Here is a 26,295-nt window from a genome sequence, read left to right as displayed (position 1 = left end):
GTATCTAAAATATTTTCTTTTCAAATTTTATAGTTAAGAAATTTTATTTCATTAATTATAATAGTTCAGGAATAAAAATACAGATTTAGAGGGGGAAAATTTGAAAATGAATTCAGGAAATAATTCTCTATCATTCTATAAAATGTATTAACTTGCAATGCAAATGAAACAAGGCCAAACATTAAAATAGGCATATACAAATAAGGAGGAAAAAACAACCTTTCACAAAAAAAGTGATTTTTTTTAATAGAAAAAAAAAATGGGACACATATGAAACTAAAACTTAATTTACAAAATATCATGGATCTACAAGTTGTCTTGTCTTGTACTTAACTCTAATTCTTTCATATGGCACAAAACAGAAATTATCTCCATATATTTTGAATATGTTTCCATTCAGTTCAAAACAAAAAACTGATCCCTTTTTAGGAATGGCTGGAAAAAAAATTTATAATCAGAAATATATAACATGTGAAATAATTTTAATGATACAAAATCCAAATATTTACAACATCCTTCTGAAAAGGCATATAATGAAAACTCTTCTAAAAAGATTTTGAATCAAACAAATTTAAAATAGCAATGAATAATGAAAAGAATAAATAAAATTATTCAAAATTAAAAAAAATTTTAAAAAAACTCTTATTTTTAAATAAAATAAAAAAATATATAACGAAATTTATCAAGCATTCATTTGTTTGAAACCAACCTCGGTAAATTTCAAAATATTTTAATATTTTTACAAAACTAGAGGTATCTGATAGCTTGCAATTGATTAATCTACTAGTAGCAATTGTATATCATAATACTTGAAAAAAAATTTTGTCAAAACATAAAAGCTTCTTCTATTAGTATAAATCCTTTATATAATATTACAGAGCTCTATGATATATTTAAAATTATATTGGAACAATATTATTATCTAAAAGAGATGTATAAGTTTAAGAATTATTATATGTACAAGTTTAAGAATTATTTTATTTCAATGATTTCAGATTACAAACAGATTAAAGAAATGCTTGTACTTACCCAACATAATAATTATATGCAAAGAAAAATATTTGAGTAACTTCATGAGTACCAGAATAATTCATGAATAAAATATAAACTAACTTTTTAAAAGAATTATATTTTTGTCATGGAAACTGTTAATTATTATTAAAACTCTAAGTTTTGTTAGAATTATATAAGATATAATTCTAATTATATAAAATATATTTCTAATTATATAATTAGAATTTTATATATATATATATATATATATATATATATATATATATATATATATATATATATATATATGTAATGATATTTTAAACTCTTAATTTAGACCATAGTAAAATATTCTCTTATTTCGTGATACAATTCCATTTTCAGTTTAATTAATTCCTCTGTAAAAATAACGTGCCATCAGTACTACATATCAAATGAAAGTGATACTTCCTCTACTCTTCTCAAAGTCAACATATATATTCCCTTGGAGCGTGGCCAGAACAATGTTATATAAGACTAGTGATCATTTGTTCGTCCCTTTTTACTTCTGAGTTTGTGCTGTGCTGCACTGCGTTTTCTTTTATATAATCAAGTTTGCCTCCCGAGAGAGAATAAAACGAAATACCAATTAAAAATACCAAGTCTCTTCACTGTTTCGAACCTGCATTTTACTTAAACCAAAAAATATGTTACATATTATTTAGTCGACGGGATTCGAAAAGTATTACATATTATTTAGTCGACGGGATTCGAAAAGTATTACATATTATTTAGTCGACAGGATGATGTACTTGTAGTTAAAAAGAAAAATTTGTTTAAAATAGTTGTTCCTTTTTCTCTTAGGAGAAAAGTTTTGCAAACGGCTCATGAACAATTTGGGCATCCAGGAACTCAAAAAACGATTAATTTAATTATTCCTCAGTATTGGAAACATATTGCTCAAGATATTGCACTTTTTGTTAAACATTATGATATTTGTCAATTCAATAAAAATAATAAAAAATAATATGTAACATATTTTTTGGTTTAAGTAGAATGCAGGTTCAAAGCTCTGAAGAGACTCGGTATTTTTAATTTCGTTTTATTCTCTCTCGGGAGGTAAACATGATTATATACAGGAAAACGCAGCGCAGCACAAACCCAGAAGTAAAAAGGTATGAACAAATAATCACTAGTCTTATATAACATTGGATTTCTGGCCAGACTCCAAGGGAATACATATGTTGACCTTGAGAAGAGTAAAGGAAGTATCACTTTCATTTGATACATAGTACTGATGGCAAATTAGTTTTACAGAGGAATTAATTAAACCAAAAGTGGAATTGTACCACGAAATAAGAGAATATTTTACTATGGTCTAAATTAAGAGTTTAGAATATCATTATATATATATACAAAAGTATTACAATCGAGTTAATAGGAAAAACAAAAAAAATCAAATAAAAATTAAACCAAAAAAATTATAAAAAAAGAATCCGGCCTGAAGACTTTTTCAAGGGTCACCCTCAGGCAGGGATTCAAAGAAAGGGATTTTTTCTGTGAGAAATACAGACATTGTCTAATAATGATTCCTCGTGACCCAAAAATCCCCTGAAATTATGCTCAAGAGATATACCATTTTAACAGAAAGGAAATATAAACAACAAATTAGAAGAAATTAACCACAACAAAGTAAAAATACAATAACAAAAATAACAATAAAAACAAAAAATAGCACTGAAATTAAAAATTAAAAACGAAAAGGCCAGTACATACCCTCAACAGTCAAGGAAACTTTAAACTAACGATTGTGATTCCCTGTTTTTAAAAAACTAGCGGTAAATTATGTAAACAGATGTAGGCTCCCAGCGCCAAGTGATCCAATATGCAAGGAAAGTTCTATTTTTATTTAAGCCAAAGGATTAATCCCAAACCATACCTTGTTTAATTAAAAAATTGACATTACAGTAATTTCTAGGAAATTCATTTTTAATTAAATTTTTAAGGAGGTTGTTTGATGCTTCAATATAAGAATTTTTATTATTGCAAACCCTTTTTATCCTGTTAACTTGTGAAAAAATTAGATTTTTGAAAATTTTAGAGTTTAGATTGGAATGGTAGTTACATAGTTTTGTAATTTTAAAGTTGAAATCATCCCTTTTATCGTATATACCAACTATTGTTTTATCATTAGCAATTTCGATTTTTAAATCCAGAAAGGTAGCCTCAAGTTGATTTTTATTTGTATCTTTTAGAATTAAATCTTTTGGATAGCAATTAGTAATAATATTAGTATTGTCGAAGTTAATCAAAAGTAGGTCATCAATATATCTCCACCCGTTTATTAAATTATATTTAATTATTTTTTTCTCATAGTAATGCAGGAAAATATTAGCTAAAGCACTTGAGAAAGCTGTTCCCATTGGAATGCCCTTGACTTGTTTATAAAAATTAATACCATTAAACACGTAATTTTCAGTAATATTAAAATTACATAACTGAAGCCAGTTATTTTTAGGAATGATATTTTCATTTAAATATTCGTCATATATAAAAGTGCAGACCTTTATTAATTTTTCATGAGGTAGATTAGTGTATAAATTTTCGAAATCAAAAGTATTAAGTTTATTAATGCTGTTATCTTTAAGAAAATCCAATACTTCTTTGTTACTAGAAATAATAAAGTTGTCTTCATTTTTTATTTTGTCCAGGATAATTTTTAAGTATTTAAAGAAATGTTTACCCGTATAGTAATTATAACTGCCAGTGCTACAGGTTACGAATCTGAATTTTAATGGATTTTTATGAAATTTAACTGTTGGGAATAAATAAGGATAGTTAAGAGAGCAAGTCTTAGTTTTGGTTTTTTTTTGCGAAAGCTAGCATTCTTTTATCTAATTCCTTTTTCCCGGTGTTCTTTAACATATAAGTTGCATTAGAGTTATATTCATTAATTAAAAGTTCTTTATAATAATATTTACAAATTAAACAGAAATTATTTGTTGATTTATCTATTACTGTAATAACAAATTTTTCTTTTAAATTTTTTATTTCGTTTTTTAATGTTTTACTAAAATAAATCCCACGTTCTTTAGATCTGTCAAAATCAGTATTCATTTTTAGTTTAATTTCCTTTAAAATTCTCACTTTCCATTCCCCGAAACCTTCCGCAGGCCAATGGTATTTTCTAGATAATTTGGCAATAAATATATATATATATATATAATTATCTAAAGTATAATTCTAAGAAATATATGAAATACACTTCACACATCACATAATTAGGATTTCTATAGAGACTTTTCCCATGATATGTAATAAAGTTGGAGAAAATGTTTCATTCCGTAGAACTAAATTTAAGGATCACTTAAGTAAATTATATAATAAATTTTTCTTTTGGCTGAGAGATAAACCAAATCTCTGAGGAGTTAATATGGAGAAATAACATAAAGTGATTATGATGTTGACCATGAGAAACACCAAGAGAACAAACTAATGGAATTTTAAAAAATCTTTATGATTTGAAGGGAATTATAATTATAATTGAAATCTATGGACTAAAATCAATAATATACACTATATCAAAATAAGGCTCATTGTAAAATAATTATAAATTTATTGTAGCAATAAGTTTAAACATTTGAATATATAGCTTCCATACACTGGTTTTTATAATTGTAAAAGTCATTCTTTGCCCAAATCCTTCTCCACAAGCATAGATAATAATTCTTACCCTCTCTAAGCAACAGCAGTAATCTGATAAATTTTAAGCAGCAAATAAGTATGTATATAATAATATTCAGCATTGCCTGGCTAATCCAATAACTTTTTTTTTTCCCCATACCAATTGAATCTCCATTGCTGATGGTGCTTTTCAAAATTCTAAGGTGGTAGATAAAAGTATCAGAAATTTAAAATTGTAAAGAGGATTTGATTCACATAACTGTAAAAATGTAGAATCTAGTTCACTCCTTGTGCCTTGTGTTCACTCCAAATAAAAAATTCATTTCGTATACGATTTTTTTAAAAAATCAATGTTTACAACATGATTGTAATACACTTTGCACATCTATCATATTGATATTTATTTTATCAATTCGATGACACAAATAATCACTTCCTTTTTTCTCAACTTGTAATAAAGTTGAATGTGCATTCATGTGTGTATTGGCACTCTACAGGCCGAACCTACATTTACCAACCTTGGTACATATATGCACTGAAAGATATGAATTCATCTCACAGGGCTGGGTTTTTTTTATTTTAATTAGAATTTTAATTAATTAAAAATTAAATGAAATTTTGGTATTTTTATCACAATAAATTCCAAAAATTTTACAGTACAAAATAAATTTTACGTCATTTAAAAAAAAATAACCTTCTCAGTGGTACCTATTATTTCCTCTCTTATAATTTTTTTTCTAATTATAGTCAATTTTCAAAAAATTGTTTTCAGCATATTTCCAACATATTTCATTTAAAATAAACTAACATTTAACCTGCAAAATCACATTATATTATCAAGAGAAAGCTTTTATCAGTATGACAAAATAATAGGTGCTACTGAGAAGATTATTTTTTGTATTTTAAGATGATGTAAAAATCATTTTTGTGTTATAATATTTTTGGAAGATAATGTGGTAAAAATGACAACATTTCACAAAATTTTCAATTAATTACAATTTGAAAGAAAAAATACCATTGAGATGAATGTCTACCTTTCAAACTATGCATATATGTATATACCAGGTAAATGTAATTTGCAACATGTGTCTGTATGGAATGAAATAAATATGACATGTGATATTTTCTAAAAAAAAATGAATGGAAGAAAAAAGTTGTTTTTTTTTTTTAACTTTTAAAATATCTATATTATTAATTCAATAAATCTGTATTCTTTAAAGCAAAATGGGTATATACATGATGAATTAAAAAAAATTTTAATATCACAATTTTATAAAAAATGCATGATTTTAAATGACTCCATTAACCATTGCAAAGAAGATACACCCAAAAGTACAAGGCAAAAAGCTGATTCGCCTAAATAATGAAACTGTTGATTGCCATTAATTAGTGATATTCAAAGCTTCATAACAATCAGATTAAATCTCAAAAAATTGAAAAGATTTTTGATTTAAAAATTAGAATGTCGAGAATAGTTTACTGATTACTTAGGACCAAAGAATTGCATAAAAGTTTCACTTTTTTTTCAGAAGTACATTTACAAATTGAAATAAAATAAAACATTATTATTTATGCCTTTTAAATCCTTTTGAAAGTAAAATTAGAAGCTGAATTTTATGATGAAGCAGAGAAATAATTTTTCAATAATCTGTCAAGCCATTACTTAAACTATAAAAAACATCATATTCTGTCGAACACTAAGATTTCAATGCTGAACGATTCTATCTTCTACATTGAGATTTTTAAAAATATGTTTGTTTTCAGAAAAGAGTTTTTGCATTAGTTTAAATTTAATCATTTTCTCATCAAATTAAAGTTCAAATTTTAGGAGAGCTAACAGAAGATTAGAAAAATACATAATATAATGAAAAAATGGTGAAAAGTTTCTAAAATAGTCAGAATTACATAATTATAAGACAATAAAAATTTGAAGTTCAAAATATTTTGCTGAAGTGTCATTAAAATTAAATAACATAAAATATTTAATTGAAAATTTTAGCAAATATTAATCCCAGTGACCAGGCAGTCACAAATAAAATAAATATACATACTTTTAAGTTTGTCTTCCTCTGTTATTAACCTGAAAACATTTTTGGTTTCCAGGACAACTATTCCTCTGATTCCAATGTAAGTGTGACATACAGAAGATGCAACAACAAGCATGCATCCATGATAATCTGCTTTTAGAAGTTTTTGATAAACACCAGAAAGATCTTCAGGTAAAGGTCTACAAAAGGATATAGAATTAGGTCAGAAATAAAATTTTCAAAAAGCTTCATATTCAAAATAATAAATAAAACAAATACATGACATGACAGATTAAAAAAAAAAAATTCTTTTGAATGCATGTATCTATATGAGATTTTTTAAAACCGGTCTCTTTATAGTTAAATACTTCTCATATTTTTATACATGGATAACAACTATTTTGAACATTTAACAAATACAATACAACCTTGATTATTAAGACCTCTACCAATTACGGTCCCTGCAAATTGAGCTAGCACTAAAAATTCCAACCAAATTTTACATTTTTAACAAAGTAAATGAATTTTTTTTGAAATAGTATAAAAATTGGCTATTAAAGCCAACTTTGAACATGCTAATGGTTTGAATAATGCAAGTGAAACAGCAAAAATCAGAAGCATAAATTCATGTTTATAATATCATATAAACTATTTTGAAACACCTTGTGAAAAGAAAAAAGTAATGATTAAAATTTATTTGTATAAATCAAATTTTTGATTATCTGAGATAATAGTGATACATAATTTGTTAATTTAAATCAAATTAAAGAAAATTACAGAATCAACTTTAAAAGTGTCAAATTCCACTAACACAAATTCCACAATTCTAACTGAGAATAGATTCAACTTATACAAGGTTTTAAAAAAAAATTCAAATTACTAATGTATTCCTTTACATTAATTTAACATGTCAGGTCACATAAAAATCGTAGTTATCTAAATGCAAGAAAACAAAATATTTTCAAAAAGACTAATTTTGTTAGATATAAAGAAAAGAATATATCAAAGCTTGAATTGACAATTAAATTAGAAACAGGAAAAAAAAATCATAATCTGAGTTTAAAAATATAGAAATTATTAAAGTATATTTTTAACAAATTTAAAATAAAGCAATTTTTATTGCAAACTTGATATCAAACTAATGAATAGTAGAATGCAGTGTTCAATAAATATTTCAAAATAGACTAAATTTTTAAATAAAGGACAGGAATTGTGTTCAACCTTAAATTGTAAGTGAAATTAAAAGTAGAAAGAATTTTCATAAATCATTTGCTCCTCTCTATTAAAATATATTAAAAATAAATCAAGAATTTCTTCATACTTATGCGAAAATAAGTATAAAGATTCAGGCACTGCACACCTAAACTTTATTTTTAACCCAAAATTAAAAAGAGATATAGAAAGAAATATTTTTTTTTTTAATATGTGGTTTCTTCTGTAAAAAAATGCAGCTGTAAATTCTAATTTAAATCTTAAAAACAATTAAAATGACCAAAATTTTAAAGTAGGTTAGAATAATAAGACAAATGCATTATATAAAAAAACCAATATGAACCAATGTGTAATAACCGAGAAATATCAACTGCTTCAAAGAAAAGTTTTAAAGGATAAAAAAATAACATTTCAATTTCATAAAAAAATTGTACAATAAAAATTGAACAGCATACCTCTTCTGAACTGCTGAAACTAGCTTTTATTAAAGAAACCTACATCACTTAATACCATCTCTAAATTCTTGGTAAGAAAGCTTTTAATATTCCACAGATTTAATAGCATATTGTTTTTAAAAAACATAGTAAATTTAGAATCAAAATGGTACGACTCTACCCAGAGATGTAGCAAAGTGAAGTTAAATAGCCACCTTCCACCCACCCCACAGATTCAACTAAATTACAGTCAAATAAATTGGCAAATTTTAAACAACAGAATGCAATATTGTATTTGGCTTATTGTACTGACATTTGTAAAAATATGATTGAAGCCTTTAAAAAAAAACATAAAATACTGTATCTAAAGTTGCTATTTTTGTAGCATATTTATTGGCATTTAATTATCAATTTTTATTTATTAAAAAAAATAACTTGTTGATTCCAAAAACATCAAAACCATGATTGCTGTTTGGAGAAAATAAAACCAATTACACACTAAGTAGTTAACCCGTTCTTGAATAATGAATTTTTTAAAATATGTATCACCATACTTATAATACATTTCAATTGTTTAAGAAAACTGGATGTAATTACTCATAATCTGTTTTTAACTATATTAGATTACAAATTTAAAAATTTTCGAGCATTTCAATAAAATATGCACATAAAGATTACCTCTCTAGGGAAATAAAATCATAGCCTTATATAAATGTTCTTACCACTATCTACTCAGTAAACCTTGAGATAAACTGCATTTATAATGCTGCCATATTATTTACAATATTTACAATGATATTAGAACAAACTTAATCTAAATTTTCATTGTTTAAATCCTTTCAAAAATACAAAAAATTGTGATATCCTGTAAAAAGAAATATTTGTTCAGATGAATAAGTAGATTAGCAATGGTAAAATTCTCATTCAGAAGTTTTGTTTGAATGAAAATGTTTACATGCTGAAGTACAAATGTTTCTAGATGAAAAACACTAGAATTTTACATATTTGTCACAAATAATATGAAAATAATACCATGTCCCATATTTTTAGCATCAAAACTTTTTATCTCTCTCTAGCATTCTGCTTACATTCACAATTTTGTGAAAGATCTTTTATTGCATTGAAGTTGGTCTTTACCATATTCAAACAAACATATGATATTTTAGATTAATTAATGTTGCTTTTTTAATTATGTCACATAGAGTTGACATTCACAACATTACAAAGAAATTATCTCAAATAAAGCATTGGATTACAAAGATGCAAACCAAACGTTCATTCATATATCTCTAACTCCCTCCCTCAAAAAAAAAAAAAAAAAAAAGATAAGATCTTTGTCATATCTGCCAAAATGGAAAGAAAAAAAGTTCATGTTCATATAAAAATGTACAAAGAAAGATTTCTTTGACAAATTACGCACACTCATTATATTATCCATTTCCATTTTACTGCACAAGAATGTTCACATAGTAGTAATATTTTAATTTTCAGTATTTTAACTAGAGTTGAAATCATTGAGCATTATAGATGATCCTGAGTTAATTGAAAACAGGTTTATTTAAACAACGCTTTTTAGAAGTTGCACTTTTAAATTGCATTTTAGAAGATTGTACATAATTGATTTCAGACTCAAATATACTGAAAAAAATTAAGGAAAAAGTTTTAAAATGAATTAAATTATAATAATATTATGAAATAAATTTACATAGAACAATTAATAGGTTTCTGTGATAGGTATTCTCTATTCACAATTAGGCAATACTACTAAAAAAACATAAACTTACTCTCTTAGTTGAAGCATTTTCTGCATATACTGCTTCCATAATTCATGCACAGGGATGAAAGTTTTAAATCTGAGAGACAGATAAATGCATTAACTAATTGCATTAAACACAAAATCTAATGAATGCATTCAACTTAAAGATATTTTTTTTTAGTCCTTAAAAATTATAAATCTATAAAGGTTGTTATAAGTATAATATCAGCCTTAAATTATATGTTAGTAAAAATAAATGTTTTTTCCTAAAAAGAAGTGCAGAGAACATAGAAATTAAAATACCACAGATCTTATACTATTGCTCACTCCATCATTAAATGACTTTTTATTACATTTTTTTTTATTGTAAGTTAATATTATGCAAAAAAAAAAAAACTTGCTTTAGAGTAATGAAGTGGCTGTAGGCAGTTTAAAATTCAAAAGAATCTATCAAATTTTTAATATTTATAGCTATTAATCATGAAACAATAAAAGAAACTAAAATTGATCTAATAAAACAGAATCTCAAGAAATAATAATAAAACTTTATCAAAAATATACAATTCTTATTCTTTTAAATCTAAATTTTTCTTTCAGTTTGCTTTAACTGCAGATAAGGGAATTGAGGATTTAGTTTTATAATAAAATTAAGCCATAAAAAATTCTTGTAACCATACATAACAAAAATTTTAGGGAATACTGTAATTTTCTCTTTCAATTTAATTAAGAAAATTTCAAAAATATGCATTCAGTACTTTTATATAAGATATAAGACAGACTAATTTGATAATGAAATTGTTTCATAGAATAATCAATTTCAAAAAATTGCTTTATAATATATGGAAAATTTCAAGAAATATGCAATGGATATACATTATAAAATTTTCAAAAAATTTCAGAATTATTAAAAAAGATTGTATGCAATAGATATACATTTGTATTATATAAAATCCATTATAAAATTTTCAAAAAAATTTCAGCATCATTAAAAAGATTTTTTCTTTTGCAGCATGGTCTACTTGCCAGGGCTTATTTAAAAGGAAGCATATTAAAAATCAGTCAAAATAAATAAAGTTTTAGCCAATCAATGAAACATTAAAAAAAAAACTGCATAAATTTCAAACCAATTGTACTAATAAATTTAACTGAAATATATGTAAAAAAAGGAGGGTTTTCTCCATATAAGAAAATAAATTTGAATCAGGATCTTCCAAGTAATTCTTTCAAGGACAGATTAACTGCACAGAAATTATTTCCTCCACAATTATTAAATAAAAGAATTTTGAAGAAATATGTCATATGTATAAAATTAATTAGCAAGTAGAACACATTGGCAAGAAATCCTGCATATAAATTAATTAATCATTTACTCTGAGATCTATTTAAACTGGATGAACAAAAGTCTTAGGCAGATAGATGTATGCCCATTTTATCACCGACTGGTAACCCTGAATTTATCAGTGATACCTAATCTATCATTAACCAAAGTATTTTTTCAAAAACATTTGGAGAGATTATTAGTGAAATATGTTGGTTTTCATGTGTATTCAATTTTTCATCATAACTCATCCAACTGCTTATTAGAAGAGAAAAAACAAAAACAATTTCAATAAATAAGTAACTTAAAAATGAATAGAATAAGCATAAATGTTAATAAATATTTATGTAATTAATAATATTAGATATCAAATTTTAATTGATCTTGCAATTTATGAGAAACACATGGCAAAAATTCAAATATCAATGAAAATCATGGACTTAAGTAACGTTGTTGTTGTTCTCGTGTACACATCTATTTTTCTTTAAATGGAATAGCAGTCTAGATATGAGACAACTGTTCCAATTATACATGATTTTGTTTCTCTGTCAGTAAATCATTTTTGTTGAATCATGTATGACTTAATATTCAACTGAAAAATTTTATAGCTATTATCAAGAAGTTTTTAGTATTTTCATTATTATGTTTCTCAACCAATAAATGACTGTTTTTCCGAAATCAGAAAGACAACTCCTTGAATTATACATAATACATCATTTAAGCAAACACAGATATATAGTACTGATTTCATATATTATGATTAAGCAATTTTTAAAATTTTTTTACATATGTAATGCAATTATTGAAAGCAGAAGCTGAATCAAATAATCTGAAAATATAGAGCTGCATAGCAGTGACAAATTTAAAAATTTCTGTTGATAAAAATTACAATATTGAAAGTAAATATTAGAGACAATCAACACTAGAAAAAGAGAGATTCATCTATAGCTATAGTGAAATCTTCTTTCCTTTCAATTCCCTTTCAAACATATAGAAGATTCTCCTTAGCCATATGTTTAAGGGGTAGCATTTTCACTTCCAATAGCAATCCTCATTATTTCTTCCATTTAATTAATCAACAAAACAAGAACCACCCAAATCATAAGTTTTTGGTAATTCAATGCAAAGTAAAATAATTAAAAGATAAAAGAAAAGAAAAGATCACAGGTATAAACCAATAAAATATAGCATTTAAACTGAAATATTAAAGATTTGAAAAAGAAAGGGGCTTTCTTACAGCTTATTGATGTATGGGATTAATTACTATAGAAAAATTTAATAAAACAAGAAAATTTATTTTTTACATATTTAAATATTGCTTGTAAAGAAATTTCACTTGTTAGAAAACTTCCTTTGTTATCATATTTTTTAAATAATTCAACCTTACCTATAATTGAGATAAAATGTAATTAAAAAAATGAAAATGAAAATGAAAAAAGAAATGAAAAGTTTTTACTTGAAATTATCAAATTTAAACAGAATATATATATATATATTTGATTTTTTGTTTTTCCTATTAACTTGATTCTAATACTTTTGTATATATATATATATATATATATATATATATATATATATATATGTTTCTACTCATTTAAAACTACTATTATAGAATGATAGTGATATATTTCATTAAAAATTTCTTATTTGTTTAAATTTTCATTATGTTTCTGAAAAAAAACACTGAAGTTGCAATACCCTTAATAAATGTATTAACAATATAATGAAAGGAAGTTTTCATTTCTAATATAATTTATCAATTTTAAACAAATCAGTATCAAAGAAATCAAAAATAAATAACTGAAGAACCATAGAATAAAATTTAGGGTTTTTTTTTCCCCTTCATCTTAACTTGCAAGATAAAAATTAATAAAGTTCAAACATGCAAGTACAATTATGATAATGTTTAAGAGATATTTAAAACATAAAATTAATTGAAATACTTTCCACACACTTGTACTAAATATCATTGAATTTAGTGCAAACAATTATAACTAAAAATTACATCCATCAAAAATCATTTAAAATAATTTCTTACTTAGTGGTTTCAGGATCCAATTTAAAGACAGCTAATTTCCGTTGTTCACTAGCATTTAGCAGAGTCTTTCTTTGTTTGGATGCTAACTGTTTCTTCCTCTTTTTGAATTTTTCATTGCTGAAAATATATTCCTTGTATTCATTTAAATCATAACTTGCAGTTCTTGGAATATTCTCCTTCAAAAATTGTTTGATGTAATTTTCAGGGACTTTCTAGAAAGAAATTAATATAAAAGCTGAAAGAAAATGACTAAATATTCTAAAAAATGGCATTTTTTTTATTTTCTAACTGTTATGTATAATAAAAAAATATAATATTCTTATAATGCCCTTTCTATTGCTTTTCAATTAATACTAGACTTAGTGAATGAAATTTAGTTCTGCAGTAACAAATGACATTTATAAAAGAAATATTATTTTATACATTTATCATTAAAAAACGAATAAAATGCTTGTTTCATAGGCATTATGATCTACTGTAATTGTTAATTTTATCTAAATCTCTACTAATAATAAAAACAAATTTATATTAGTCTGTTCTGGTATTTTACAGGACTGACCATCAAACTACCAAATTCAGTACGAACATACTTGGAAGAAGGGAAAACATACACTTTGGAGTGACTGTTTTGAAATACTAATTAGAATTTTAATTTATTAAAAAGTAAACAAACTATGCTAAAAACAGCTGCTTAAAATTTAAAAAATTATCTTTCCAATTATAACTTAATTTTCATGCAAATTATTCTTAAATTTTGGTGATTTCTTAAAAATACTTTCCTGCACAATTTTCAATAACCGATTTAATTGTTATAAAGAAATTTAAATTGTGTCCATCACCCAGTTAATAATTTACTAATGTGATTTTCTACCATTAGTAAAATCTAAAGAAGGTGGGTTTTGTTTAATATTTGTATAGTTCACATGGGAAATAAGAAGGTGAAATTACAATACCTACTGTGAAAATTATAAGATTGATTATCCAGAAAGCTATGATTTTAATAGAACTATGATGCTCATATACATATCCATTAAAAGAATAAATATAAAGCTATGAAAATAATATGACTCGGATGTCCAAAACACTTTGATACTAAAAAAATTTTCTTTGAGAAACATGATCATAAAATTATGCAAAAGAAATTTAAATGAAAATAGACAAATTCAATATTCTTGTCAAACCAGCAGGTCAGAAAAGACAGCTAATAATTAATAATTAAGTTAAACTAAATAATCATCAGCTAGAATATAAAATAAATCTGTTTAACGAAATATGTTCATGTGAGTAATCCATACAGAGAAAATAAAAGCCTCAACTATTATAAAACTATGTAAAATTAACAATAATAATTACAATTTAGAAAACATTATCTTATTAATCATACATTTATCCATAATATTAAAATTTCACAGCAATCAAAAATTTTAATAGATAAAAGAAAGTGTGTGTATTTTTTCAATATAACACACTCTACACCAAAAACAAGTATTTGAAAAAACTTTCTGCGCATAATGATATGCAGGACATGAAAAAGTACATAAAAATAATGTATTTAATTGGTTTAGAAATTCACATGTTTATAAATATAATATATATTTTTCAAAGAATATTTTCAAGAATAAATATTCACATATATATATATATATATTTCAAAGAATTGTCTAAACCCATAGCTTATCTGTAAATATTCAGAATACTATATATGGAGTAAAAAATTAATTTCAAAGATATAAACTGTTATAAAAAATACCCAAACTTGCAGAAATAAAATAAAAATTTGTTATGACCATTGAATATAATTTATGAAAATAAAATAAATTAATGTCAGTTAAATTACCAAAATAATTTTATTCACAAATCAATCTTCTTTTTAAAGTGAATGAAGGTGAGAAAATAGGAATAATTGTGATGAAATGGGAAAAGAGAAATGATAATCTTCATTAATAAGGACATTTAAGCATGAAGACAGGGAAAATTTTGGCATTCAGTGTATGGCAAAGTCAATTCTTTCCTCAAGCATTCAAATTAGAAATTTAATTTCTAATATTTTACTATTCTGATTTAATATTAAAAAATTACGCTGTAATAGCATGCAGATATTATTAGACATGGAATTGTAACAACTATAGATATTCTAAAAATTTATGTTCAGAAAAAAAAATGAATATATAAATGTCTTTTAAAAGTTTATATATATATATATTAATACAAAGAAACAATAATGAGCATTTTCAGCTAGAAAATTTCTTTTAATCATTTTTTTTAAGTGACAGAAATTAATAAATTTCGATTGTGCATATGGTTTATGCTGCTTGGGGCGGTTAAATGAATTTAATGAGTTCTTGAAGTGAAATACTTTTCACTGCCTTAAACTCATTTAACAACCCCAAAGCACATGAGTCAGGCCCCTGTCAAACGGTATCAAGCAGTCAGGGCTCATAGGGTTAATGGAGCACACTTAAAAAAATATAGCAATCAAAGATTAGAAAACAGTGAACATTTGCAGGAGAAAAAGCATGTGATGTTAAAGTAAGCCTTAAAAAATGTTATATTTGTTCTCTAAATGACATAATTGGCTACCTATATATATTAGTGACTCCTAGATTCAATCACTAAGCAACTGAAATATACAACCATGATAATTATATTATTTATAATGGAGCTTCATGTAATTCTAAAATTTCTAAGTAAGCCTATGAAAAATTATAATACAAAAATACTTCTAATTACACATATTATCTGATTATGAATTAGCTTTATTCTAGGTAATATAATCTTTGAGCAATCTGTCTTTGGATGAATCACCTTGTAATAATATATAAAAGCTAATCTAGAAATTTCATTAAATACACACATTTTTCATTCAAAAATTAAACTATTTTAAAGGCCTAGATATTAATTACGTAACAAGAATTACAAGATAGATTTGTTTCTTCGAATGAAGTTACAAAAGAGGAAAGTTAATCTAAATCAAAAAATTATCTGCCTTCCATTCAATGTGATACATAAAAGTAACAATGATTATGCATTAAGGCTCTTTAAAAATAATATGTAAAGGAAATGACAGCACTTGTGTATTAATTGCATGTCAATGGTAAACAAGGTCATTAGACTAACATGACAATCTGACAATTAATTGGACATTATAATAAACATAACATCGTTTTGCATCTAAACATAACATCATGCAGTTAAAACATAAGTACTGAAATAACTTATATAATGAAATCCTATAAGGTGACAGACACAAGATGAAAAGTATTTAAATACATCTTTGAAGTTCAGAGCCAATTAATTAAGATAATTCTTTGAAAAACACATATTAAGGAAAAATATAAACATAGATGTTGAAAAAATATTCAGAAAAAAATATAATACATGAAATGAGATATTTTAAAATAAGCCTTATGTGCTCAAAATCGCTTTGCAAATATAATACCGAAAATTGTACAATCGCTAACACAATATAAAAGAATTATATTATCATATATTTACCCTCAAACCAATTCTCTCACTAAGTTTTTCGATTGATGGCGGCAGACTTTTGTAAAGAGGATCTATATAAATAAATAAAATAGTTTGGTGAGCGCTATTCAATTCATATGAATCAGAATCGTATTTTATTTATGTATCTTTGAATCAATAAAATGAATGTAAAAACTGTATAAATATCAGTAAAAATAATGCAGCAAATCATTCTCATAACCATACAAACATAAATAATCTACAAAATAAAACGTCTAAGTAACTAACTCTTATAGGAATTTTTCTTTTCCTTCTTTTTTGCAGAATTATTTGTTGTTGATTCACTCATATTCAAAAAAAAAAATTAATGTAAACAGTGTGGGATGTATAACAAGAAAGTGAGGTAATAGCTTTTACTTGAAAAAAAGTTATGTATACAAACTTATTTCATATAAACAAATAAAACATGTGGATACTGTTATTATTAGAGAACTCACGGTCTTATAACGAATCCCGATATACGAATCTATGTGCTCTTTGCTCATCGGAAATTTCTGAATCGATTAAGTAAAGCAAAGATTTGGAAAAACGTATTCACAAATCGGATTCGAAACTTCCATTCGATCGGAAATGTAGGAAATCCACTAAATGTACAGAAATAAACAAACTGGAAGTTACTATTAATTAAAGGGAGTATAAGATATAGGATAAGTGCAACTATTCGGAACCGGCAATGACATTGTTTTTTTTAGAAAAAGAGCTATTCCGGATTTTATCCCATATATTCAATTGAGACAATATAACTGTCAGAAAATAAAATTTTCATATTAATTCCCACAAGAATAAGGTCGACTTCAAAGGCAAGTAAATCACCCAACTAATTTCAAGAGAAATATTTCATTATATCACTACATTTTCTCATTATTAAATTTATCGTATAAATCTTTTCTCCATTAATGTATGAAAAGTATAACAATTATGATCACTGAAATATAAGAAATTATAATAGGCATAATAGTTAAAAGAAGAAATAGTTATACTGGCATAATAGTTAAAACAAAACAGTTTTATTTGGTTTTCATAATAAAGGAATTGGTACCTCCAAATGTGTAAAGAAATATTATCAGATGCTACAATTTCTGCAAAGTACTGTTATGTACTGAATTATTGCTTATAATACAATATATAATACTTGATATTCATGTGAAAAATGCGAAATCATAATAAATAATTGTTAATTTCAATAAGAAAAGTAATAATTAATTTAAGAACTATTTCATGTACTATGTTGTAATAAACTTCGAAAAAAAGTAAAAATAATTATAAATCTAGATATTGTTGGGGAACTTTTGAACAGAAATTCTGCTTACTGATATTTGAATCGATTAGTTTAAGCTGTAGTTTCACTGCAGAATTTTTATTTTATTATATTCAAATATTTTGTAAGATATGAAGTTTATTATTTATACAAATTATAGATCATTTCTTTAATGTGAAAACTGTACAGTTTTCATTTGTATTAAATAACAATTTTATCTAAAACAAAACTGATATATTTATGAATTTTTTTAAGGCAGAAATCTACATTTTACATCAGAAACTATTAAAGTTTAATTTTGTCCTTCATTAATTGTTTATTCAAAATGTTGCATTTCTACTAGTTAATTTATTCTGGAGGAGTTGAACTTGTTTTTAAAAATGAATTTTTTCACTTGGTAAATTTAAGTTAAGTATAAATTTTAATCTTGTTGACTTTTTTCTATAATGACATATTTTTAAATTTATGTCCAATAATGGTTCATTACATGAACCATTATTGAGTATTTTCTTTTTGTATATAGATATACTGTGAATTGGGATATTTATGCTACATATTATACATAGTTTTAGTTTAATAAAATAATTTTAAAGAAATACATTTATATTCATATTATTTATTGCATATATTTTGATAAGTCAGTATTACTTCCTAGTTCAGATTAATCTTACTAGGAGAGGAGTACCTTAAACATGGTAATAAAAAGTAGCCTGACCCATTTGCTTGATCTCTTTTTCCTAATGAATACAGAAATTTCTTAGAGTCAAGTTACCTCCATTCCTATAATGTGACATATCTTCTGTAGGAGTTTTTCCTTGACCAGTAATGACCCTTAAATATCAGATCTCAAGTTGATGTCATGATCATTCAATTCAACTTCTGATGTCGTGGCAAGGTGGAGGATCTCTTTTATGGTTATGCACATATTAAATAGCTACAAATGATGGTGTCCTTGAATGTTATTTATAATTTCTTAGTACAGACAATATTCTAAGTGTCAGGTTAGTAAGTGTATAGAAATAATTTTTTCCCTTAGTTTCAAAGCTTTAATCATTGCAAATATATGATGCCATGCAAGTTATCTTAAAATATGAGTGCAGTGTAAACTTCTGGTAATTTTATTGGATGTATTTTTTAATGAAAATAGCTATTCTTATATACAAGTGTCATTGCATATTTTTACTGCAGCAGTTTTCTCTGATCGTAATTGTTTTATGTTAAACAATACTTTCATTTTACCTTTGGAACTGTACTCAACTTTTTTTTGGATCAACTTTTTCCATACTCATAGTACAGATTCTACTTGTTGATTACTTTCCTCTGTGTAATATATTGGTATCAGTGATTCTGTAAGATTTCCTTCCCTTCATAACTAATGTATTGGAAATTTCAAACATATTTTCCATTGTGTTATTTTCCAGCTGTATCACATCAATTCATGTGTTATATCCAGATAAAATGGGATGAAGGAAGTAGAAAACAAGTTATCACCTAGATTGTTTAAAGGAATATAGTTCTCATCTTAAAACGAATTGACCTAAAACAAAAGTACTTTCCTATTTCTTCATCAAAATTCCCATTTTGAAATATTCTCTGATTATTAATATTTTGCCACGTATAATTTGAATGTTAAATAGAATATAAAAATCTTGAAAAAAATTTGTACATTGTACTAGAATTATAATAATGTACCTGTTAATGTTAATTTATATGAATGCATTAAATTTGTTTTAGTTATTCAGAATATTTTGATGACTACATCAGTAAATTAAGATTTCTTTTCAATTCTCAAATATGTAAGTTTAAAAATTTTATAAACATGCCTATTTTTTCTTATAATAAAATTTTAAACTTTGAATTCTTAACTAGAATTTTTCATTTAAATAAATTCTTTATTCTTAATAATAGTTTTTAAAAAATATTGCTATTGAAATTGCTTAAAAAAGATGACAACCGGCAGTCAATCCTTCCGATCGGTTAAGCAGATAAACCTCTAGGAATTCATATATTGAGGAAGTTTGTGTGTGTGTGCTTATATGGGTGCTTAATTCAATATTTTGATTAAAAATTTGATCTCAATCTCTTAGTTTAACAAAAATATCACCAGTGTTTCTGTAGTAAAATTCTAGCTGACTTCGGCAACCAGCTATTTCCCCATCATATTTAATAATATTAATTTATTCATGCCAACCGACTTTGAGGAATCAATTTTATCACTGCAAAAGATACCGTTATTTTAAATTGTGAATGTACAGTAAACAGTCAGCAGTTTGATTAACTAGCAGTACACTCAAGATGGTGAAATTAATTGTGAATAAAATTGGCAAAATCAGTCCAGTGATTGAGATTGGGAGTTTCTGTCAACGTTTTATTTTACGATATTTCTGGAAATTGATGAGTTGTGGGACGGGGAAAACGATCATCAATTATGTATTCGGAAGTCATAGCCATGAAATTGGTTCAGTGATTCGGTTGTGGGGAATTCTGTTGCTATGACATAGACAAGTTGCTGATAAGTAACAAGGACATAATTTTTTCGTTCACAGTCGTCAAAATTTTTTAAGTAAATATCGATAGCATCCTGGGCATTATATTACTTTTTTTTTTTTTTCGCCTCTTCATGATATTTAATTTCAAAAAAATGATATAAATATTCTAATGTTTTATTCCAATGCTTCCCGGGGACGCAATGACATTAGCCTCTTTTACACCAGATTTTTGCTGATACACGAATTTTTACTTTCTCCTATACGTACTATAGAGTAAGTATAATAATCATTAAAAAAAAATCGAATTCTAAATTTTGATGAATCTCTACCTTTAGACTCACCCTACGAGAAAAAAAAAAAAAAAAAAAGTTTATTGGAAAATATTTGTCTGCCTGTGACAAAGATAACTCGAAAACGTTTTGAGCTAGACGGCTGAAAATTTGTATACGGTCTTTACACCACATTTGTGGATTTATATCAAATTTTGAGCAAAATCCGTTCAGAGGAAGTTTATCTGTCCGGCTGTTCGAATGTGACTTAGCTAAATAACTACAAAATGAAGAGAACTAGCTGGATAAAATTTGATGCACAAATTGGACATTTATAATGTAGACACCTGTCAAATTTTGTGCGAAATCGAACTAGGAGGTTGACCGTCTGTCAATCTGTACTTTCAGAAACATGTAAAGGGGATAATATAATATCACAAAGGCTTAAATATATCAAATTTGGCAAGTAATTTTATGACTACAAGAGTAGTTCTGTGCTAAATTTTGGTTTCAATCGCTTGGGAAAAACGTGTCTGAAGCGCAAATTTGATTTTTGGATACTATTAACCACATGTCAGGGATGAATCGCCAAAAAACTCGTCATAGTGGATTCAGTAAATCCACCATGGTGATAAATTCAGTAAATCCACCAATCGTTTGGTGTGGATTCAGTAAATCCACACCAAAGGTTAATGTTTTGTGATATTTGTATATCCGCTTGTATGTATGTCTTAATGTTTGTGACATTTGTATAATGTTATGTGACAATATTATACAAGGCTTTCTCTTTTATAAAACCTTTATTAGAGAGTGCGCGAGAAAGTTTCCGGGAGACAACTCCCAATTGGTTATGCTATTTTTAAAGCATTCAATTAAAAAAAATCAGGAATTATTTCTTTTTATTATTATTAACTTTAAAAAGAATTAATCATAAGAAATTTTAATTCAAAAACCACGCTCTTCTACGCCAGTTGCTTGCTATCTTTGCTAATTAATTGTATATTTTGCATAAACCTGTATATATTTCACTGGAGAGATTTGACTTTTACTCCTTTTTAGTATTCAATTTAACTTGTCTTTTGTTTTGGTTGTTGTTTTCTCTCTCTCTCTCTATCTCTTTCATACTTCTCCTCTGCACATTTATCGTTTAATAATGTGAATGTGCATTAATTTTTTTTTCTTTTTTTTTACATTTATTTATATAGAAAATGTTTTAAATAAATCTTTAAAATTTTCAAAAATGTGTTTTATTTTTATTTCTTTGTGTTGCATTTGAACTTTTTTACAATTTCCGTTAAAATTTCTCTCGTGTTCTTTTTGTAAAGATCCCCCCCCATGAAAATTGTAGGCCTTGGATTAAACTGAAGTCTGCGCGAGTACTCAAATTCTTTTGCTCTTAGAATTAGATAAAGCGGAAATGTAAAATCCCTGCTTGAAAATTTTGTTCCTCAAACAATATCGACTGAAAATTCGATATTAAAATGCGAATATCCATCCTTTTCCGATATGACTATATCATTACACGCGATTGTATCAATATCATTCATTATACGCGATGTGCAATACTAATGAAGAATGCCGAATTTGCGTTTTGAACATCTTCCATTTGATTGGCCTCAAAACTATGTACTAAGCTTCTTTTTTAAGACAATGAGTTTTTGAGTTATCATTTTCATGCACGCACGAATATACAAATCGACAAACGATTGATCCGTTGGCAAAGTTTAAAATTATATGCCCAGTTTTATCCATTTAGCTTGTTTTTATTATTGTTATTATTATTTTATTATCGTAGTTCATATGCACACAAATACAATACTATCTCATTGCATATTTCGTATACGAGAAAATGTAAATGTAAGCTGCCAATAAATCATTAAGTTAAATAAAATGTATGAATATTTTTGTGGTTATTATTAATTAATTCATTGTAAATTCTAGTAAAATTTGTTTCACTCATGGAGAAGTTATTTGCAAGTTTAATTAAAAATTATTTCCATGCTGTATTTTCATCAACTTACATAAATTACTAATTTAATTAACAGTTATTTACTTTTATAACGGTTATTTCATTTTAGCTACTATTCAGTAGTTACGAATTTAAGAAGAAGACTTTTCTGCTTTTCACATTCTAATTACTTCTCATCCCTCCCCCCCCCCTTTTTTTTTAATGCTACTTGAATTAAAATAATCCTGACTAGAACCTAAATATTTCATCGATTTTTCAAACTTCTATTCTTGCCGTGTAATTTTTATTTTTTTTTACTTTTCTGTGTGGCGGCCACTTTATAGCACTTTTGATAATATTAGTATTAATTAATATAGTAGTTTTTGAAATATTGTTTCAATCAACTCTTTAGAGATTTCTTTCACTGTTTCTTAAAAGACAAGTATGAAGCATCTTTTTCCTTCTTTCAAACTTCTATCTGTAGAGTAATAAAATAATATTAAGATGTATCGAAATGTAGATTACTGAAAATACATTTTCTTTTCCAGATTTGCTGGCATCTAAAGTTGACTTGATCTAAAAGAAGGATTAAATTTTTACCTCCTCAATGAAACAGAATATTATGCTGTTTCTGAACACATGAAAGTAGAAAAATTTCCTTGCTACAACTTCATCACATTTTTGTAAGGGAAAAGTTATTACTGAATGTTGAAGATGGAGACTTCTAAGGAATCAAATGAAATCCATTTGGTTAGTAATGTGTGTGCTACAATATTTAATACTGATTTAATTGTCGATAGAGACACTTCAGGAAATGAGAAATATTTCAAATGTGATAAATGTGGCGAGATATTTCCTGACAATGGTAATTTAAAGAGCCATTTTCTTACACATGCAAATGGGAAAAGTTTTACGTGCGATATTTGTTGTAAGGTGTTTTCCCAGAAAGATCATTTAAGAGAACATAATCGTACACATACAAAAGAAAAAAAAATTTCTTGTGATGTATGCAATGAAAATTTTGTTCAGAAAGGTAATTTAAATGAGCGTTCTCTATCTCATATAAAAGAAAAGCCTTATTCATGTGATATATGCTGTAAAAAACTTTCTCGGAAAGACCATTTAAATGAACATTATCGAACTCATACAAATGAAAGACCTTTTGATTGTGTTTTGTGTGGTAAAGCGTTTATTACGAAAAGAGACTTAAAAAGGCATTGTGTAATTCATACAGATAAAAAGCCTTTCGTTTGCGGTACCTGTGGTAAGGCATTTTCTCAGAAAAGCAATTTAAAGGACCATTACGTTGTTCATACTAAAGAAAGACTTTTTAAATGCAGTATGTGTGATAAAGCATATCCTCGAAGAGAAAGTTTAAAGATTCATTATCGTACTCATACAAATGAAAAGCCTTTTGTTTGTGATATGTGTGGTAAGGCATTTGCTCATAGAAGTAATTTAAATGTGCATTATGGTACTCATACTGATGATAAGCCTTATTCTTGTGATATATGTAGCAAAGAATTTTCCCGGCTAGATAATTTAAATGATCATTACCGTTGTCATTCAAATGAAAAACCTTTTATTTGTGATATATGTGGCAAGGCTTTTTCTCGAAAAAGTAATCTAAATAAACATTATCATAGTCATTCAAACGAAAAACGCTTTGTTTGTGACTTGTGTAGTAAGGTATATGTTAAAAAATCTTATCTGAATAAACATTATCGTACGCATACAAATGGAAAAATTACATTCGTTTGATATATATTTTAAAGAATTCGTTCGCAAATTAATTTCATTATGCATTATCCTATCCGTCCTAATGAAACACTTTATATCCGTTATATATATATATATATATATATATATATATATATATATATATATATATATATATATATATATATATATATATATATATATATATATATATGCGGAAACGTATTTCTATAAAACTTGGTCTCTGAAAATACGGCGGCTGCTGCTAAAATTCACTGGCCACCGAAAATTAAAATACAAAAGGATTTTTGTAAAAGACAAACATGAAAATAATTACAAATAGATAAATATAAAAACTGGAATAATTCTGCTTTAAACAATATTTTATTGTACCTAATTTTAGCATCAAGCATAATTTAAAATAAATTATTACACATTTTTACAGAAGCCCACTGTTAGAGAAAACTAATAAATGAATAATGACCATCAAAAATAAATACGTTTAATGAGAACTGAGTATTCGCCTCGCTGCCGTAGATTTTCCATACTTTCAATGAAGTTGCCGAATACCAGACTGGGCAACCAGTCCCGGCCAATTTAAGATTTAAGTTGCCGGGGAATAAGGGCCGATCATTGAGCAACGCTTGTTCAGATTTATTTATCTATCTTATAAAGCAGAAGCCTCTTGAAGCACCAATTATTTTACCGAGGTAGTCCCAAAAATAAAGGGATTAAGGTGTGGAAATTAAACTGGCCAATCCATTCGCTCCAAATTTTTATTCTCAAAATATTTTTTGACTGGCTTAGCCCGGTAAGGGTGAGCATTTTTATCCATTAGGGTGAATTCCTCTCTAATAATACCAGCATATGTGTCGGGAATTTCATCTGATATATCTAACAGCAGTAAAGCGTACATTCGACACTTTGTCCTCTCCAATTGCGTCCCTTTTGTTTGTTTTTTGATTTTATGCCAGTTTTACTAATTTTCATATATTTTTATATTTAGTTTTTCAGATTCGTAACTTGGTCGAACATTGTTTTTAAGTTTTTTTGCTGGATTTACTTTACTTTTAAATATATATGTGGGACAGTTTAGCCAAAGTTTGCTCTTGCGCCATTAAAATCCAAACCAAACCACAGCAGCAAAAAATTTTCAATGAAGCACTTAAAGATCAATATCATTCCTGAGTGATTTCTGCCCAAACTATAATTTCATCTGTTCTCTAACTGTGTTTAACTATATTGAATTAATGATATATGGTATCTTGATTTGTATGAGTACACGACCGTAATGACTATAAAGTAAATTTAGTTTCACTTCAAAGAATACTGATGCCCTGGGCCAAGTAACATGCTCTATCACTTTATGTAAATGGCACTTCACTGTCGTCGATTTATGCTTAAAATCTTTGATTTTAAATATACCTTCGCACTATAGTAGCCGATATTCTCATCTCTGTTGCAGCGAAGTAATCTGAAACAAACTAAGGCATAGGAACAGCCTTCTCCAGACTGATGCTGTTTGAAAATAAGCATCTGTAGAAGTTGTAATGCGTAACCGACCTGGAACAGGTCTTCTGGAATCTGATTTTTCAGATTGAAACGGATCCCAAAATCTCCCGACCATTCTGCTAACCTTCTGGTAT

The 26,295-nt window shown here is 26.2% G+C and overlaps 2 protein-coding genes across 3 annotated transcripts; one reads left to right on the top strand and one right to left on the bottom strand.

Annotated features, from left to right (window-relative positions):
* Window positions 1-214: 214 nt before the first annotated feature.
* On the bottom strand, window positions 215-17,397 carry LOC129989238 (ribonuclease P protein subunit p29-like). Its single transcript, XM_056097625.1, has 6 exons — window positions 17,195-17,397; window positions 16,937-16,998; window positions 13,442-13,653; window positions 10,114-10,182; window positions 6,708-6,883; window positions 215-435 (listed from the first exon to the last, which is right to left on the bottom strand). The coding sequence occupies exons 1-6, from the start codon at window positions 17,253-17,255 to the stop codon at window positions 299-301; spliced, it is 717 nt and encodes a 238-aa protein (XP_055953600.1). The 5' UTR covers window positions 17,256-17,397; the 3' UTR covers window positions 215-298.
* On the top strand, window positions 16,960-24,707 carry LOC129989236 (gastrula zinc finger protein XlCGF17.1-like). Of its 2 annotated transcripts, none has more exons than XM_056097624.1 (2): window positions 16,960-17,023; window positions 23,479-24,707. In XM_056097624.1, exon 2 carries the CDS (start codon window positions 23,636-23,638, stop codon window positions 24,689-24,691), a length of 1,056 nt encoding a protein of 351 aa, XP_055953599.1. In that variant the 5' UTR covers window positions 16,960-17,023; window positions 23,479-23,635; the 3' UTR covers window positions 24,692-24,707. The 2 variants fall into 2 exon arrangements, with proteins under 2 accessions (XP_055953599.1, XP_055953598.1); XM_056097623.1 differs by lacking the exon at window positions 16,960-17,023 and adding an exon at window positions 19,114-19,225.
* The last annotated feature ends 1,588 nt before the right edge of the window (window positions 24,708-26,295 follow it).

This window comes from Argiope bruennichi, chromosome 10, assembly GCF_947563725.1.
Source record: "Argiope bruennichi chromosome 10, qqArgBrue1.1, whole genome shotgun sequence".
NCBI classification, from domain to species: Eukaryota; Metazoa; Arthropoda; class Arachnida; order Araneae; family Araneidae; genus Argiope; species Argiope bruennichi.
This window is presented reverse-complemented; position numbering and strand designations above follow the sequence as displayed.